Source organism: Aquarana catesbeiana, linkage group LG04, assembly GCF_042186555.1.
Source record: "Aquarana catesbeiana isolate 2022-GZ linkage group LG04, ASM4218655v1, whole genome shotgun sequence".
Taxonomy (NCBI): Eukaryota; Metazoa; Chordata; class Amphibia; order Anura; family Ranidae; genus Aquarana; species Aquarana catesbeiana.
This window is the reverse complement of record NC_133327.1, coordinates 406,394,708-406,414,939: the sequence shown is the minus strand read 5'-3', so window position 1 is coordinate 406,414,939 and position 20,232 is coordinate 406,394,708. Positions and strand designations below refer to the sequence as shown.

The window sequence follows — 20,232 nt, the reverse complement described above, 5'->3', positions numbered from 1 at the left end:
AACGCCTCCGAGCTGTCGTTCGGCCATTGTCCGATATCTCCTGCCACAGGCACCACTTATTCGTAGGGTCCATAGCACTGTTGCTCTACCATCATACCAACATACAACTTATTCATAGTTTCGTAAACCTCAGAGTTGTCGTACGGCCATCGTCTGACATCACCAGGCACAGGCACCACTTCCAGGGTCTGCATGCATTCTTACCCGGGGGGGTTTGTCACATTTATAGGGGAGAGGGTGGGGGCGGGTTAGGGGTCTCCTTTGCACCAGTTTAAAGCTGGACCTCCATGTTATCTTTTACAGGTTCCCGTTCATCTGAGTATTCAGCCACAACCAGGACCTTTTTCTATCAGGGCACATGTCACGTGTGTAACACAGGGGTCACACTCTCACATCACCCTGCAGCACCCTTTTTCATTTCGTTACTTCACATACACGAATTGGGCTGCCTGTTTGGTGCTAGCTACTGTCACATTTTCTTTCTCAACTATTATCTGAAGGACATCACCTTCAAACTACGCAGACACGGTTGCTAAACAGTTGCTTGCTGACAGTGCAGGAGTTAGCATTCCAAGCATATGTTACCTTCTACAGAACGCAACATTCCTACTTAGGCCACAACCAGACTTTAGCTTTTCACCCCAGTACACCCTGGGGCTCTGGTTTGATAGGTCCGTGCATGACACAGACCAGGCACCCAAGCTATTGGTTATCTGGCCAGTCACCTCCTGGTTAATCTCGGTTGCCACGCACTCTTCAAGTTTTCTAAATTCCCACTCTCCAGCATTCACCAGAACGCATCATCTTCTTCACTACGTCTGTCGTTCCTTTTCCTGTTCTTCCCCCTTGATTCCTAATTATTCTCACATACCCCATCTCTCATCCTCTGTTCTCACTTTTCCAAACTCTTCTGAAACATACAACTCCACCCCCTTGACTTCTTTGTCTTACAGCTGGAGTCATGTCATGGTCTGGCAGCGAGGTCCTTGCCTCTGCCCCTCTGTCACCCTCCGCTGGTTCAGAGCCAGTCAGCGCTCAGTTCCTCATGGGATGGACTATCTCCAAGCTCATGGCAGAGCTGGGGCATAGGGCCATTCCCTACCCCACCACAGCCAGGAAAGCCAAGTTATTCAGGCTGCTGTTCTAAACACCAGCAGCAGCTGCACCTGGCACCCAGCAAGCATCCCTGGAGTCCATCTCCTCGGCTCTCGCCCAGCTGCACACCATGGTTGGCACACTGACCATGGCAGTCACCGACATGCAGGTGAGAGTCGGAGTCCGAGAGGTGCGCCCAGTGGTGACCCCCCTAGACACGGTCGCAGCTCACGTCTTAGCACTGCCACCTACAGGTATGCCGGACATGAGTCCCACCATTTTTTCCTGCACACCTCGTCCCAGCAGGCATCAGAAAGGACATCCTGGAGGGAAAGGATGTTAACCTGGTTTCCCTCCTCATCTCGGTCCTACACCTGGGAGGATGTATCTGTGGTTCTGAAGTCCAAAGACCCCAGACTTAATCACAAACTGTCGGTCACCGAGTTTGTGCTGGCCTTCCACATGTTTAGGGATGTTGTGTACTTGACCAACCCCAGCAAGAGGGAAGAGCTGGACTTGTACCTCCATGCTGTGGTTGACTTGGGGTACAAGTAAGCTGGTTCTGCATTCTACAACTACCACCGCTCATTCGCACCAAAGCCGCAGCCAAACCCACCCAGTTCCAAGCCAGCATGAATTGGAGCATCATGGATACCGAGTTGTTCTGCCGCCACTTTGCGGGTTTGCGATCCCCGCTCTGCTCCCTTGGCTAGTCCTCCACCCATATGGCAAATTGGTGCTCTAACGCAGATGCCAGATGCTCCTTGCCCTTCCCTCTACCTCCAGTGCCACTCAAGGCATGCCTGCCCCCATGCAGCATCCCTAGGTGCACAATTTGGAATGGCCCATCCAGTTACTAGGCAAAGTGCCAATCTGCAACAACTTCAATTTTGGCACCTGCCGCTTCAGCCAATGCTGACCGCTCCACATTTGTGTCAACTGCTACAGGGCTCACCCAAAATTTCATGCACCCTCAAGCACCCCAATGCATCATGACTGAGCCAGATGAACTTATGATGGTTGGGATTCTACCTTTCCTCTCACCCGTCACCTGCATTCACACTGTTCCTGGAGAGCGGGTTCACCACCAGATTCCACACGGGGTTCATCACCCTACCCAAAACCCACGAGTGCAGGAACCTCCTCTCAGCCTCCACTGATGAACAAGCTATTGATGATCTGTTGCAGACTGAGCTGGACCGGGGATTCATCATCGGCCCCTTCCATGTGTCTCCATTCTACACATGGAGAGTTAGCCCTATTGGGCTTGTCAAGGGCAAGTTCTCGAATAAACTTTGGTGTACGATTTGTCCGTGCCTCATTCTTCCCACATCCCCAGTCTTAACTCACTGATTCCTTCTGAAGAGTTCTCCCTTAAGTACACATCTTGACTTAGCCATACAGTCCATCATCAGCATAGGCACGGGTGCATGACTGTCCAAAGCATACACTTCAGATGCGTTCAAGCTCTTACCCATCGAGCCCTCTTTGTGGCAGTGGCATGACATCAAATGGCGAGATTCATACTACTTCGCCATCAAACTGACTTTCGGCTCAAAGAGCAGTCCACGGCTCTTCGATACACTCGCTCAGTCCCTCACCTGGATCCTAACTCACCAGGCTCAGACCCAGAAAGTCATCCATTACCTGGATGACTTCCTGCTGATCGAATGGCCCGGTGAGCCCCCTCAGATTTAGTCAAGTTAAGGGCAGTGTTAGGAAACCTAATGTACCCATAGTGGAGCATAAAGTGGAAGGCCCGGTGCAGTCCATCACCTTCCTAGACATCACTCTTGACACCTGCTTCATGCAGGTCAGCCTTCCCCCTGACAAATTGTCCCAGATTAGGGCAGTCATTCACGTCTTCACCACCTCACAAAGTTGCACCAACAGACAGCTGCAGTCCCTGTTAGGCATGCTGAACTTTGCTATGAGGATTGTCCCTCAGGGGCGTTCCTTTATTTCTCGCCTCCTGGTCTTCATCTTCATGCACAGGATCAAGCTCTCAGGCTAGACCAGGCAGCTGCTGCAGACCTGGCAATGTGGGAAAACTTCCTTGAAAACTGGTACGGCGTGTCCATGTTCATCTCAGCAGCTTCAGCCTCCTCACCTCACATAGTGACAGATGCAGCAGCCTCCACAGGCTTCGCTGCCATTTTTGGCACCCATTGGTTTGCAGGTGCACTCTCCCGCTTCAACTTCCCGTTATATTTCTTACAGAAACCCAGAGCCAACCCAACCTTGATCACAGCTAATGATGGGCTAAAAGTCTACCTTCGCAACGCTACCCTTCTCATAAACCGGTCACTGAAGGCCTACCACACTGAAGGCCTACCACACTGCCTGGAACACCTACTGCAAATTTCTAGCCGCGTACCCTGGGTCGGGGACAGGCAACATTAAGCACGTCCTGGCCTTCGTGTCATACTGCCACACTTATCTGACTCCGTCCCACAACACTATCAGGCTGTACCTAGCTGGCATCCAGCATTTCCTCTCCCCACAAGACCCTGGAAAACCCTAGTTTTTTACGACCAACGCGGTCAAAGCCCTCCAACGTGGCATCCAGAAACATCAGCCCGTAGCCAGTAACAAACCCTTGCCCATATCAAGTTCCATGTTCCGGGACATGTCGGCCATCCTGTCACAGTCCCCTTTTGGGTTATTGCCCAGCCTGGTCATCCAAGCAGCTATCTACCTGGCCTTCTGGCTTCCTACGACCAGGCAAGTTTACTTACAGAGGCCGCAGTTGCCAAGTGCTACCAGGTGCCATCTGGCCTGCCTCCAAGACCATTTTATCCTACATCTGACAGTATCCAAAACTCAACAGTCCAGCACCAAGGTCGACATCAAATTCTTCCAGATCCACAACCAGTGGTGCCCAGTAGCAGTCCTGGACCAGTTGTTATCACATTATCAGAGAAGTAGTTACCGAGGCCGAGATGCCGAGAGTGGTTCACCCTTACGACTAAGTGCAGTCCGCCCCTGGAGGTGATACAGGGAGTGAATGGCACAAAGAGGCACAGGCTACCCAGTAGGCAGGAGTGGACTTGCGTGGTGATCCTTGTAGGGATGAGTAGCTGTGCAGAGACTGGCAGACGGGATGACTTGCTGGAGGAGAACAAACAGAAAGTCCAGAACAAGGCTGAGGTTCAAACACAGAAGATCAGTAAATCCAATCACAGGCTGAGGGATGGTGTCAGGGAGACACACCGCAAGTCCAGGTCACAAGCAGAGGGTCAAGGCAAAGACACATGAGGCAGGTCCGGGTCACAGGCAGAGGGTGAAACACAGGAGACTAGGCGGAATCCGTAAAACAAGCCAGGTCAGGTCCAGGAGAACAGCAGAGGAGTCAGGTACAATCCGGGTCACAACAGGTAATCAGGCACAGGAAACAGGATCAAGTTTAACAGGAAGTTGAAGACAAACCAGCGATTTGTCTGAACACAAGGGCAACTTTTATAGGCCAGCCCAAGGGTCACGTTGGGCATGCGCCAGTGCGCATGTCCGTGCCCCGTAGCGCCGGGCTGTGAATGCGCATGCGCCGGAGCGCTGTTCCACTGCACATGCATACAAGGACACGGCTGATGTGGCTGGAAGGATTATTCCTCTGACATACATCTGCCTAACCAGGCTAGCTCCAGCCCGTTGTTACCTTTTCCTACCAGCCCCCTAACAGCTAGCCAGTTCATCAGACATGTTCGCATCCTCCTGGCCAATCTAGGCCTTAAACCTAACCAGTTTTCCAGGCACTCCTTCCTTATCAGAGTGGCCTCGCTGCCTTCCGACACGTGGTGCCAAATCATGTTATCAGAAGATTGGGCAGGCGGAAATCAGCCTGCTTTGTCCAGACCATTCCAAAACCCCAGGTTGAAATGTCGCAAGCCTTCACCAAGCTTGCCCAATAAATGTCACATGTATTAATTAAACACCATTTCCCAATTCTAGTATTTTTGCCCCCTTTTCTGGCATACCAACCAGCTGACCAGGGCACACCTCAGGTCTATGTTATGTTGTGAGTCTTGTGGCGTCTTTATGTGTTTCCATGTCCGTCTCAGTTGGAGGGCTCCGACCATTAATTAGAAGGCCAGTATGGTGGCCTGAATTTATGGGAGGAGCCCTGGGGTATTTAAAGCAGCCTCTCACTTGAGTTCCTTGTCAGTTCCAGTGCGCGATGCTCTCCCACCAATTCCCCTTTTCAGGGAACTTCCTTAACAACATCCCTCGTCTACAATGAAATACTACTTATCCTACTACTTATCCTGGGTATGCTCCCTTTTTTAGTATACCGACCAGCGGACCAGGGCACACCTCAGGTCCATGTTTTGATGTGAGTCTTGTGGAGTCTTTATGTGGTTCCATGTCCATCTCGGTTGGAGGGCTCCAACCATAAATAGAAGAACATATGTTCATATGAGACTTCAAAAAGAATATTCCACAATTACATGACACCTACGATTACATGATTTGTTTTACTTTTTGATGGTTTGGTTTAGGAGCAGTTGCTTAAGATACATAGGGGCATAGAGATTCATGTACCAATGTATACATGTTTACATTTCGGTATATTCTGTGTTAAGCCTTTGTGTCTGTATATAAATATCAATTTGGAGTCATGTAATTGTGGAATTTTTTTTTTTTAGTTCTCACATGAACATATATTTTTATATATATGTTACAGACTTCACATCATTTTACATTTTCATTCAGTTCCACCCTCCAGTCACGAGTAAGCGCTAAACTAGCACGAAACACATTGACTCTTCTATGCACCCCTGTGCTTTTCTTTGTCTGTGTATGTTCTTTTATATGGACATTAATAAAGTGGTACTTTTGTGGCATGCAGCCTTCCAAAGTTTTTTCATGTATCCAAAATACTTATGACTAGTTTGTGCCCTCTGCTGGCCTTTTTGGGTCAAACATTCTGCAGTACAGGTCCTCTTTAACTGTTACATTGTAGAAGGAATCACCAGCTCATATAACATCTAACCATACTATTTGTTAGAATACATTTCTTTTTACTTTCCTGTAGCATCTATATGCAACAGTCAATTTATCATCTTAACTGTTGACTGATAGATTTAAAATTGCAGAGAGACTGTGAACAAATATACAGTATACGATGAAAGATTATTCAATTTTACTTATAAGAATGTTGATGCACAGCGGTTATCATTTGTGATTTCATATACCACAGTCAATGAAATAATAAACAGCTTATGGAAACATAATGTTCGAAATGTTAAATCGGTTCTTAACAGATGACAAACACTTTAGGAACAGCCAATATGCAGGCACGCAGCAGATTTTACTTATGTGCTTGCCTGCTTTGATTAGTGAGACTTGGTGCTTGGCTACAAAAAGATGGTTAATAGCAGGCTTCACTCCTTATAGGAGGTGTGTTCATTAAGTAATATCATAATGCTGTGAGTCCTGCCTATATATAATGTTGTTTCCAAACTGTTCTGACTTTAGTTTGCAAACTTTTGCTGAATAATGTTTGTGTACTTTGAATGCATAAAGTATGTTAGCAAATCTCTTTATGGTATAAGCGTAATCAATCAAATGGTCAGCAGGGACAATGTCAGAATGTCAGTAACCTCAGAACACAGAAGAGGCATAGTCCATAAAACCAGTTTGGTTGTTCATGTTCTAATTTCTAGCTTGTTTTCACCCCTTGACCATAGTTACAAGCATATTCTTTTTAAAAATAATGCGGCTGATTTATTTGAAAAGTGGAATAACACTTTCAGAGTGAATCTTCACTTATGTTAATAAAGGATGTGAAAAAGTGCAAATTCACTTTATAAAAAATACCCAATCATGTGCAAAGAAAATGTAAAAAATTGCATTTTTTTTCTCGTGCATGATTGGTCAGCACAATTTCAAATTCCTTTTGCAAAGAGAATTTTTTTTAGCTGAGTGAAGCTGTACTCACATCAATCATTCAATCATGTGCCACCAATTGTTTTTTTTTTTTATTTCCCTTGCACATGATAGGTATTCTCTGCAAAGTGAAATTTCACTTTGAGTCACTTTGATTCACTATGATTAGTAAAAATTCCTGCCACCATACCGCTACCATTCTCTGTGATTTAGAAACCATGTGTGAGTTGCACAGATCTGTCTCCTTTTTTAGCACTGTAAAATGATGAAACAACCTGCATGTATTTTTTGTGAATATATTTTTCAGTTAGACTTTTCACGTTTGCCTCCAAGGAAGTAAGGTCCTGAAGAAGTCACTAAAGCGAAACGCAACGACCTCTTGGACAAATACTAGGCACAGATACTTTTGAATAGCATACATGTTTTTTTTTTTTTTTTTATTGTATAGGATTAATTGCCTATTGTTTTTAAGCTGTGTTTTTTTAATACATTTTGTAATAAATATTTTGTACCTTTTATATGTGTAAAGTCTTCTATGTACTAGTAAATTCCACACAAAATTGTAGATTTTGGAGAGATATATATATAAACATGCACTATATTACCAAAAGTATTGGGATGCCTGCCTTTACACGCACATGAACTTTATTGGCATCCCAGTCTTAATCCGTAGGGTTCAATATTGGGTTTGACCACCCCTGCAGCTATAACAGCTTCAACACTAAGACTGGGATGCCATTAAAGTTCATGTGCGTGTAAATGCAGGTGTCCCAATACTTTTGATAATATAGTGTACTGTGCATCCGGAAAGTATTTACAGCGCTTCACTTTTTCCACATTTTGTTATATTACCATCTTATTCCAAAATGGATTAATTCATTATTTTCCTAAAAATTCTACAAACAATACCCTATATTGACAATGTGAAAGAAGTTTGTTTGAAATTTTTGAAATGTATTAAAAATAAAAAACAAAAAAAATCACATGTACGTACTGTAAGTATTCATAGCCTTTGCTCAATGCTTAGGTAAAGCACCTTTGGCACCAATTACAGCCTCAAGTCTTTTTAAACATGATGCTACAAGCTTGGCACACCTATATTTGGACAGTTTCCCTCATTCTTCTTTGCAGGACCTCTCAATCTCCATCAGGTTGGATGGGGAGCATCGTGCACAGCCATTTGCAGATCTCTCCAGAGATGTTCAATTGGGTTCAAGTCTTTGCTCTGGCTGGACCACTCAAGGACATCCACAGAGTTGCCCCGTGGCCCCTTTTTTGTTATCTTAGCTGTGTGCTTAGGGTCGTTGTCCTGTTGGAAGATGAACCTTCACCCCAGCCTGAGGTCCAAAGTACTCTGGAACAGGTTTTCATCAAGGATGTCTCTGTACATTGCTGCATTCATCTTTTCCTCAATCCTGACTAGTCTCCAAGTTCCTGCTGCTAAAAAACATCCCACAGCATGATTCTGTCACCACCATGCTTCACTGTAGGAATGGTATTGGCCAGGTCATGAGCGGCACCTTGTTTCCTTCAGACATGGCGCTTGCCATTCAAGCCAAAGAGTTCAATCTTTGTTTCATTAGACCTGAGAATTTTGTTTCACATGGTGTGAGAGTCCTTCAGGTGCCTTTTGTAAAACTCCAGGCGGGCTGTTGTGTGCCTTTTACTGAGGAGTGGCTTCCATCTGGCCACTCTGCCATACTGGCCTGATTGGTGGAGTGCTGCAGAGATGGTTGTTTCTCTGGAAGGTTCTCCTCTCTCCACAGAGAAATGCTGGAGCTCTGCTCTGCTTCTTGGTTACCTCCCTGACTAAAGCCCTTCTCCCCCGATCGCTCAGTTTGGGCTCTGGGAGGAGTCCAGGTGGTTCCAAACTTCTTTCATATATGGATGATGGAGGCCACTGTGCTCATTGGCACCTTCAATGCTGTAGAAATATTTCTGTACCCTTCCCTAGATTTGTGCTGCAATACCATCCTGTCTCAGAGGTCTACAGACAATTCCTTGGACTTCATGGCTTGGTTTGTGCTCTGATATGCACTGTTAACTGTGGGACCTTATAGACAGGTGTGTGCCTTTCCAAATCATGTCTAATCAACTGAATTTTCCACAGGTCCACAGGTGGACTCCAATTAAGTTGTAGAAACATCTCAAGGATGATCAGTGGAAGCAGGATGCTCAATTTTGAGTGTCATGGCAAAGCCTGTGAATACTTGCGACATGCGATTTTTTTTTATATATAAATTTGCAAAGATTTCAAACAAACTTCTTTCATGGTGTCATTATCGGATATTATTTGTAGAATTTTGATGAAAATAATGAATTTAATCCATTTAGGAATAAAGCTGTAACATAAAATGTGGAAAAAGTGTGTGAATACTTTCCGGATGCACTGTATGTTCCTATGAGAACTCAAAAAGAATATTCCACAATTACATGACACCCACAATTTTTGATGGTTTGGTTTAGGACCAATTGTTTAAGATACACAGGGGCATACAGATTCACGTACCAATGTGTATATTTTTACATTTCGGTATAATACTTTGTTAGGCCTCTGTGTCTGTAATGTAATATCAATTTGGGGTCATGTAGTTGTGGAATATTCTTTTTGAGTTTTCATGTGAACATATATTTTTATATATATGTTACAGACTTCACATAATTTAGCATTTATTGTTCATTTATTGATTGCTGGTATCTGGGACATGATTACTATGTAGTATTACTATATAGTAGTAGTATATACATTAGCCTTACAAAGAAATAGTAAACAATTATATTGTTTAGCACCTACAGCTTTTATCAAGGGATGTCTGGTCACAGGTGCGGCACTGTGGATGCCTCGCAGGTTGTCCATGAACATGCTCTACCATCTTGCAAAACATCTCAGGTCCATTTTCACCACATGTGGCATTTGCTGTGATTATGGCATTAGAGGCAAGATTGAGAACTGCAGGAAACAATCCTGGGAAAAGAAAGAAAACAGTTTGATTAAAGGGTGGTCTTGTCATCTCAGAGAACACTTGTACAATTTTCTTCATGTTAACTTTGTAACTTCTCCAAATATAAGGTATACTATTCTCAAAAGTAAGTGATATTTCAAAATGGAAAAATGCAATGACAGCACAGACCCGGTTCTGTTATTTTATATAAGTTTAGCATACATTTGTAAGTATAACACACTTAACAAAGTTTTGATCTATGATATATATTAGACATGAGACTGGAATGTTGGATATGTTGGATTGAAAAACTTGTTTTGAAATGTCATGAGAAATCACTTGCTTGTCACCCTAATTTATTTGCTATAATGGGTTTATATTCCATATAAAGATTTGAGTATTGTCATGTAATTTGCATGACTGACCACTTTTCAAAATATTGTGTTATCTATAAACATGCCATAGGACTAGGTTCTAGATATGAATACATTTGTTTGGGCTGTTTGTCAAATACAAAATTTAACAATTAGGAACTTTATTATGAACCCCATTAAAATCTAAGGAGGAAGTGAATCTCAAAAAGCAATTCTGTAAATTTTCAAGTGTAATAGGCAAGGGATTGTCAAACAGAGGTGACAGGGAGCTAGGCACTCCATGGAGAACATGCACCAATGTAAAAACAATTTAAAAAAATAAGGTACGGTGGGAAAAAAAGTCTTCCATTTTATGTGACTTCAAGGGCAACAATGGAAATACATTACTTTTTTACTGTATATTACATGTTTGGAGATGTCTTTAACCCTTTGGCGTCGGTGTCTCCTGGCCCTTTAGGTGTTTCAGATGCCAGGAGGCGGCACCCTGATTGGCTGTCACAGCGGTTACATGATCAGAAAGCTACTTGCGATCAGAAGCTTTCTGTTAGTCGCCAGTAACTGTGCTGGGAGCGCTCAGGGAAGACAGACAGCTTGTAGTTCTCAATGAACTACGAAGGTGCTGATGTGCACCCTTGTATTTTCATTGACACTTCCTCCAGTTTTCAAACTAAAAGCTTGTACAGAGGTACAGGAAAGAAAGCAGTACAGGAGCCTGACATTGCACCTGTGATCCACTGATCGCAGGTGCAGTGGTTTGCGGGCTCATGCACAGAAAAATAATAAGATGAACTTAAAACTAACTATGTATTTAATAGCTTTCATTTTTTTTAAATATCTGTTAAAACCATTACATACTATTTGTTTACTTGGACTGAAATTTTTATAAACTTCTTTCCAGACCATGTCTTCAGGGTCACACAAACACACATATACCACACATACAAATGCTTCCTGGGTCTTCTTGCTTTCATCAGATATTAAACTAAAAAAAATAAATAAATAAAAAAATGAAATTGAAAAAAAAAAACAAAGTCCTTTTTCTGACTAGGGGGGACATAAAATGCTGTGATGTTCCTTACTACTGACTCAGTATACTTCTGTGTGCTGTGCTGTAGACTGCCTCAATTGTAACAGTTGTTGTTTCTGGAATAGTCATCATTGCAAAGTGGCACACTCTCCTTAAATAGGAAAACTCCAGTTACACTTTGTGTAGTAAACAATGGGGATAACAAAACTCTCTTTCTATCTGACCCCATACTAGTTTTCTTAAATGTTAAAGCTAAATTTAAAAAAAAATGTTTCTCCTAAACTTCTTCATTTAAGTCCTCCAAATAGTTAGATCTAAAATTAAAGTGACCCTGTCAAGTCTTTTAAAGATTCCAAATGCCAATCCCCTGCAATAGAAGAAATATTTAACTCAACTCTGTTTGACATTTTGAAAGTCTGTGTTCCTGCCTCATGCCGTGGATCCATACTTTGACCCTTACATCATTATAGGACACAGTAGTACATTAAGGGGGCAGATGGGTGAAGCCACAGCACACAGAGGGGATTACAGGCATCCAATATTCACAGAAGTGTTGAAGGATGAAGAGTATTACAGAGGATAAAGCATTAAAATGGAGAGGAGATTGGAGACACTGGCCACCAGAGTATAATACCTCTATTACTAAGAGTTGACCTCTTTAAGAACATACTGCATGATTGGCAAGCAAACGATATTGCATTAAACCCCCAAATCCCAGTAATGATATGAAATATGTAGACAAACAAAACCTATTTTTATGTAGCTAATCTTGGTTTGACCAGTTTTATAGTAAAGATAATAAATTGTATACTGTTACTCGAAATTAACCATTTGAGTTCCAGCACTTTTAACCTATACATTTTTCTTTCTCCAAACATGGCGAGCCGAGTTAATGCCAAAGACCTCAATTTTGGTCTCATCTGACCACAGCACTTTCTCCAAATCCTTCTCTGAATCATTTAGATGTTCATTGGCATGACTGTACATGCCAATGTAGGAGGTGGTCTCTCCGTGTTTGGAGGAAGAAAAATGCTGACTATGACCCTAAGAACACCATCCCTACAGTCGAGCACGGAGGTGGAAACATTATGCTTATGGCTGTTTCTCTGCTAAAGGTACAGACTGACTTTGCTGCATTGAGGGGTCAATGGACAGGGGCCATGTATTGTAAAATATTGGATGAGAACCTTCTTCCCTCAGGCAGAACAATGAAGATGGGTCGTGGATGGATCTTCCAGCATGACAATGACCCAAAACATACCACCAAGGCAACAAAGGAGTGGCTCAAGAAGAAGCGCATTAAGGTCACAGAATGGCCTAGCCAGTTTCCAGACCTTAATCCTAAAGAAAATTTATGGAGGGAGCTGAAACTTCAACTTGCCAAGCGACAGCCAAGAAATCTTAAATATCTACAGAAGATCTGTAAAGAAGAGTGGACCAAAATTCCCCCTGAGATGTGTGCAAATCTGGTCACCAACTACAAGAAATGTCTTACCTCTTTGCTTGCCAATAAGGGTTTCTCCACCAAGTACTAAGTCATGTTTTGCTTGGGAATCAAATACTTATTTCACTCACTGAACTGAAACTTAATTTATAGTATTTGTTTTATGTGTTTTTTCTGGATTTTTGGTTGATATTCTGCCTCAATCAATTAAAATACACCTATGATAAAAAATTATAGACCCTCCATTTCTTTGTAAGTGTGAAAACTTACAAAATTTGCAGGGGATCAAATACTTATTTCCCCCACTGTATAAACCCCTCTGAGCCCCAGGGCTTTTTCAGATTTTGTATGTGATAGATTATAAGTGCTACTTCATTTTGACACTGTCTCTGATACTATACTTTAAAATGTATACTTTATTTTGTATGTTTTATTTTTTCAGATATTAGAGAAACAATTTTGAAAAATTAAAATTCCCACACAGCCAAACCTAACTCAGTTTAAAGCAGCTAGTACCAATATGTGTTTCACTCTTTTTTTCTCTTTTTTCCACCTGTACCCTCCCCAGAGTTGCTGTCAAATGTTAAGCACCGAATTACCATAGACCATAACTCTTATCGGTAGTGGGAGGGGGGAGGGTTGGGTTCACTGCGCTCCAATACCCAATAATTGATGCTTAGCACTAGGGATGAGCTTCGAGCTCGAGTCGAACTCATGTTCGACCCGAACATCGGCTGTTCGCCAGTTTGCCGAACAGCGAACAATTTGGGGTGTTCGTGGCAAATTCGAAAGCCGAGGAACACCCTTTAAAAGTCTATTGGAGAAATCAAAAGTGCTAATTTTAAAGGCTTATATGCATGGTATTGTTATAAAAAGTGTTTGGGGACCTGGGTCCTGCCACAGGGGACATGGATCAATGCAAAAAAAAGTTTTAAAAACGGCCGTTTTTTTCGGGAGCAGTGATTTTAATAATGCTTAAAGTGAAATAAAAGGGTAATATTCCTTTAAATTTCGTACCTGGGGGTGTCTATAGTATGCCTTTAAAGGGGCACATGTTTCCCGTGTTTAGAACAGTCTGACAGCAAAATGACATTTCAAAGGAAAAAAGTCATTTAAAACTACTCGCGGCTATTAATGAATTTCCAGGTCCGACAATACAAATAAAAGTTCATTGATAAAAACGGCATGGGATTCCCCCACAGGGGAACCCCGAACCAAAATTAAAAAAAAAAATGGTGTGGGGGTCCCCCTAAATTCCATACCAGGCCCTTCAGGTCTGGTATGGATATTAAGGGGAACCCCGGGCAAAATAAAAAAAATGGCGTGGGTCCCCCTCAAAATCTATACCAGACCCTTATCCAAGCACTCAACCTGGCAGGCCGCAGGAAAAGAGGGGGGACGATAGAGCGCCCCCCTCCTGAACTGTACCAGGCCACATGCCCTCAACATTGGGAGGGTGCTTTGGGGTAGCCCCCCAAAGCACCTTGTCCCCATGTTGATGGGGACAAGGGCCTCATCCCCACAACCCTTGCCCGGTGGTTGTGGGGGTCTGCAGGCGGGGGGCTTATCGGAATCTGGAAGCCCCCTTTAACAAGGGGACCCCCAGATCCTGTCCCCCCTGTGTGAAATGGTAAGGGGGTACAAAAGTGCCCCTACCATTTCACAAAAAAAGTGTCAAAAATGTTAAAAATGACAAGAGACAGTTTTTGACAATTCCTTTATTTAAATGCTTCTTCTTTCTTCTATCTTTTATCTTCTTTCTTCTATCTTCCTTCGGTTTCTTCTTCCATCTTCTTCTTCTTCTGGTTCTTCATCCAGTGTTCTTGTCCGGCATCTTCCTCCACGGCGTCTTCTTCCCTTCTTCTCCTCGGGCCGCTCCACATCCATAATGGGAGGCTCCCGCTGTGTGACCCTGCCCCCCTCTGACGCACGGGGACTTGACAGGGACTTCCCTGTGGCATTCCCCGTGAGGGGGGGCGGGGTCCCCCTCTGATGTCACGGGGAATGCCACAGGTTTAAAGTTTCACTTTAAGCATTATTAAAATAACTGCTCCCGAAAAAACAGCCGTTTTTAAAACTTTTTTTGCATTGATCCATGTCCCCTGGGGCAGGACTCAGGTCCCCAAACACTTTTTATGACAATAACTTGCATATAAGCCTTTAAAATTAGCACTTTTGGTTATTCATGTTCATGTCCCTTAGACTTTAATGGTGTTCGCGTGTTCGAACAAATTTTTTGCCTGTTCACATGTTCTGGTGCGAACCGAACAGGGGGGTGTTCGGCTCATCCCTACTTAGCACCCTCCCTATAGATACACAAGCATACTGGTCTATTTGTCTACTAGCATAGGTCTATATAACACTATATAACTATATCAATGTCCTATTTTTTTTGTGGTGTGCTTTTGTATTTATAAACAAAGCTCTCCTCTATGCTCAGGTGACTCTCATAAGTGTTGCTTATTGTATATATTATTTTTGTATTGTGGTTGGTGGTACTTTAGTACCATCTATGTGTGAAAATTTTGTATGTAAAAACATTTTTCAATAAACTTAGATTGAAATAAAGATAAATGAAAACAGATTGTTCAGCGCTCAATTATATACAGTGCCTTGCAAAAGTATTCACCCCCCTTGGGATTTTTCATGTTTTGTTGCCTCACAACCTGGAATTACAACATGGATTGTTTGAAAATTTGCATCATTTAAGAACATGCCCACAACTTTGAAGATTTTTTTTATTGTGAAGCAAACAACAAATAGGACAAAATAACAGAAAAAGTAAATGTGCATAACTATTCACCCCCCTGAAGTCAATACTTTGTAGAGCCACCTTTTAGTCTCTATGAGCTTGCCACATCTTACCACTGGGATTTTTGCCCATTCCTCCTTGCAAAACGGCTCCAGCTCCTTCAAGTTAGATGGTTTACGCTTGTGAACAGCAATCTTTAAGTCTGACCACAGATTTTCTATTGGATTGAGGTCTGGGCTTTGACTAGGCCATTCCAACACATTTACATGTTTTCCCCTTAAACCACTCAAGTGTTGGTTTAGCAGTGTGTTTGGGGTCATTGTCCTGCTGGAAGGTGAACCTCCATCCTAGCCCCAAATTACACACAGAGTGGTACAGGTTTTGCTCAAGAATATCCCTGTATTTACCATCATCCATCCTTCCCTCAACTCTGATCAGTTTCCCAGTTACTGCTGAAAAACGTGGTGTTCTTTGGGTGATGTGATGTGTTGGGTTTGCGCCAGACATAGCGTTTTCTTTGGTGGCCAAAAAGTTACATTTTAGTCTCATCAGACCAGACCACCTTCCTCCATACATTTTGGGAGTCTCCCACATGCCTTTTCGCAAACTCAAAACGTGCCATTTTGTTTTTTGCTGAAAGTAATGGCTTTCTTCTGGCCACTCTGCCATAAAGACCAACACTATGGAGTGTACAGCTTATTGTCATCCTATGTACAGGTACTCCAATCTCTGCTCTGAAACTCTACAGCTCCTCCAGGGTTACCTTAGGTCTCTGGGCTGCCTCTCTGATTAATGCCCTCCTTGCCCGGTCCGTGAGTTTTGGTATGCGGCCATCTCTTGGCAGGTTTTTTGTTGTGCCATGTTCCTTCCATTTGGTTATCATAGATTTAATGGTGCTCCTAGGGATCATCAAAGATTTGGATTTTTTTTTATAACCTAACCCTGACTTGTACCTCTTAACAACATTGTCCCTTACTTGTTTGGAGAATTCCTTGTTCTTCATGGCAGTGTTTGGTTAGTGGTGCCTCTTGCTTAGGTGTTGCATTTCACTAATTATGTGACTGCTGAAGGTAATTGGTTGCACCACATACCAATTATCATTTTTCTTATTTCAGAAAAATAGTTTTATGTATATATTTTTCTAATTTTACTTAACCAACTATTGTGTTCTGATCCATCACATATAATTCAGAGTAAAAAAACTTTGAACTAAAGGCTGTAATGTAGCAAAATAGGTAAAAATCCAATGGGGTGAATAGTTTTGCAAGGCACTGTATTTCAAAATACAAAAAACTAAATATATTAACTATTCTATTAACTATATTAACATAAAACACAATCCCTCATGTGAAATATACATGCAAGCTTATGCATGAATACATATAATTTGTGTATATAGTTCATTTAAAGCCAACCACAGCTCACATTTAAGTGTTGGCATCTGAAATTTCACTAGTGTGAACCAGGCCTTAGGAAAAAATAAATAAATACAAAATGTTCAACAAAAGGCAACAAGACTTGGTAAAAACTGTAACCAACATTATGTCCAGCTACCTGTCCCGTTTCCCATTGACGTAAACAAATATATCATGTAAGTATGCATTGGTCACTGGGTGGAATCATGGCATCGCCCAGAATAGTAATGTATTGCATTTAATGTGTTTCAGGCCCCCCTTGTTGTAATGTTTCAGTACCACAAATTATATCTTTTAGGCTTTGTAGTATTACATGTCAATTTTTTTATTATTAATAGGCCTTTAATTTGGTAGCAATATATATTCTTATTTTCCTAGCATTATTGAGAATAAATAGTAAAACATTAAAACCCCATTATTGGATTCCCTATAACGTATGAAAAATAGACATTTTGAAAATACAGGTGCAAGGAAGTGGTAACATCATTGTGGCATCTTTCTTAATATGCCCTGCTTTCAATAAAATCATATCAGTAAGTATATAAAACAATTAAATCATAACAATAAGTGTATCCACAGACACTGGGCAACAACGCTTACTCAGTTCAACTGAAGCCCTTCCTGTGAACTCATAATTTGGACTACAAGTAGCTGTACCAATGGACAGTGCCTTGGTATACAATGCTGTAGTTACCATGGCAAAACTATGATGTTGAGCTACTGCTGGAATGTGCCACATCCACAGGAAGTCCAAGCAAAGAGTCTACAGGCTGTGCCTTGTGTTCTCATTTATCACGGTGAGTGAATATTTTTATCCACTCATTTATTCTTTGCAGAGCTTTGCACACTGTGACATGTTATGGTCAATTAATAAAATACTGTGGTTCATGTAACTTTGACAAGCCATATGACTGGGTTTTACACCCAGGTTTTTTTTTCCGCAAGTCCCATATACTGACATTTACCATTTTGAAGGCAGTGGAGTACAATATACATACTGTGAAGCAAATACATGTACAAAGTTAAAGATTACCTCAAATTCAGATACATTTGCGCCAAGGTAACAAGTATATATATGTAAACAACTGCTGTGCGCAATGTTCTGATACAAAACACTAACATAAATAAACAAATAGTGCAGCTCTATAGTGATATTGAAATACAAATAGATAAATCCCAAAGTAAAATTGTATCCGTTTTGTTGCTGCGCTATTATCTTTATAATAGAGAACACTAATGGTCAAAAATAATCAAATCAATTATTGAACGATGTGTGGCTAGACACTACTATGTGTTACCACATCTACTAAATTAAAAAAAGACAAAAAGGAGTGCAGAGCTATCTTTCCTATAAATATAGAAAAATATATGAGGGTCCCACCACTCTTCATACTTTTATAGGAAGGGTAGTGCTGCGGTCCTTTTGTCTATTTTCTGTTTAACCATTTAATACTGGGCACTTTCACCCTCTTCCTGCCCAGGCCAATTTTCAGCTTTTAGAGCTGTCGCACCTTGAATGACAATTTTGCAGTCATTCAATGCTGTACCCAAACAAAATTGTTATCATTTTTTGAGGCAGATAGAGCTTTCTTTTGGTGGTATTTAATCACTGCTGAGTTTTTATTTTTTGCTAAACTGACAGAAAATTTTGAAAAAACGTTTTCTTAGTTTCTGTTACAAAATTTTGTAAATAAGTAATTTTTCTCCTTCACTGATGGGCACCCATAGGCTGCACTAATGGGCACTAATGAAAAGAAAAAAACAAGAAAAGCGTCACTGAGTGTAAGTATTTAATGTTTACAATAACGTGTAATCTGACACTTACATGAAAGTAAGGAATGACAGGCTTGTGGAAAAAGGAAATCTCCTGGATTGGTCTCCAAACGTCTCTAAGAGTGTTTGCTCTGCTTCTGATGTCAGTTGTCCCTCATGTGGAACAAAGGGTTTTAATCTACTACACCTAGAATTGTCTCTCTTGCCCTTCTTAAATCTTTTACTATATGTCACGAGCGGCATTGTTGAAGCTGTGGAGATAAGGAGAACATTCCTGGCTGCCGCTCCAGCACTGAGAAGTGCCAGATGTGTAGGGAACTCTGATCAGCTGTTTTCTGATAACGGAGACAATTATCCTGAGCCTGAAAGATCTCTGTAGTGGGGATCCAGCATATCTGGTAAGCAGCCCATCTTTACCTTTGTTTGATCTGTGAAGAATTGTGGTGAAGACGGCACCGTTTTAAGTGAAGAACTTTTCATTAGAACACCTCCCAGAATATCACTCAGTTTATTGATGGACTGTTTATTTATGCATTCATTTTTTATGTTTTCATTTCTTTATTCACAATTTATTTAATTTCACTATTGTAGGTAGCGCACTTAGTTTTTTCTTTATATTTAGTTCAAACCTCATATTCAAGGTTTTCTACGTTGCAGCACCTTTTGTCACTATAATCTTGCAAATTATTTCAGCTAGTATTATTTCACAAAATTTATTGATTTGTTTTAAGGGTAGCGCGGATTGTCCATCTTACATATCGCCGCGCTCCCGGCCTCCATTTTGCTATAGGCCGGGCGGGAAGGTGTTAATACGTGTGTATAGTTATTTTCTTTTTTTTCACAGCAGCAATACAGTTGCATTATGGCCCCTACACATCTTCCTTGGGAATTTTTACTTTAAAGAGTATTTCTAGTTTTGGAGTCAACGGTGTTATCCCATTTTGGCTGCAAATCTGGAATTCCACTTTAGTCAATATCTTTTTATTAATTTCTTAGGTTTACAATGTTTAATAATGCTTAGTGAAATTAATATAATTTAAAATGACTATGTGTATTTATAGACATGTAGCACTGGTAGATTTTCAATCTATCGCTTATAGGTAAATTTAGTGGGTTATCTGTTCATACATAGTCAAATTTGCCTCTGTTCCAGCTTGGCTGAGTCGCATGTAGTTTCACACTGTGCCTGTGGGTGTCATTGTCACCATGGGTCGGTGTTGGAAAGGCAACATGCTGAAGTGTATGAGTGCTCCTCTGTCTCGGAGATAACTCGGTGGAGGAGGTCCTCCGAGTTGCATTCTGGGAGAGGGTATTTATGGGACAGACGCCATGTTTTAGGGTTTGTTTCTTTCCACCTGCTGGCCCTCCTGGCCGACAGGTATGTGCTAGGAGTACTACCTCATGGTCCAGCGTGTGGGTGGGCCCAGAAGCCTGTCTGAGGCCTACCACAGCGGCAGAGGAATGGTCCTGGGCTGTCTGTCCCAGAGGGAAGAAGCTGGACAACTCAGAAGATCCCAAGGGAGG

The 20,232-nt window shown here is 41.9% G+C and overlaps 1 protein-coding gene across 7 annotated transcripts in view; it reads right to left on the bottom strand.

Moving 5' to 3' along the window:
* LAMA2 (laminin subunit alpha 2) overlaps window positions 1–20,232 on the bottom strand; it is a 1,513,089-nt gene that overhangs the window by 1,281,691 nt on the left and 211,166 nt on the right. For all 7 annotated transcript variants that reach the window (XM_073627245.1, XM_073627247.1, XM_073627249.1 and 4 more), the window contains exon 2: window positions 9,776–9,946. In XM_073627245.1, the coding sequence (XP_073483346.1) occupies window positions 9,776–9,946 (171 nt within the window). The remainder of the gene's footprint in view (window positions 1–9,775; window positions 9,947–20,232) is intronic.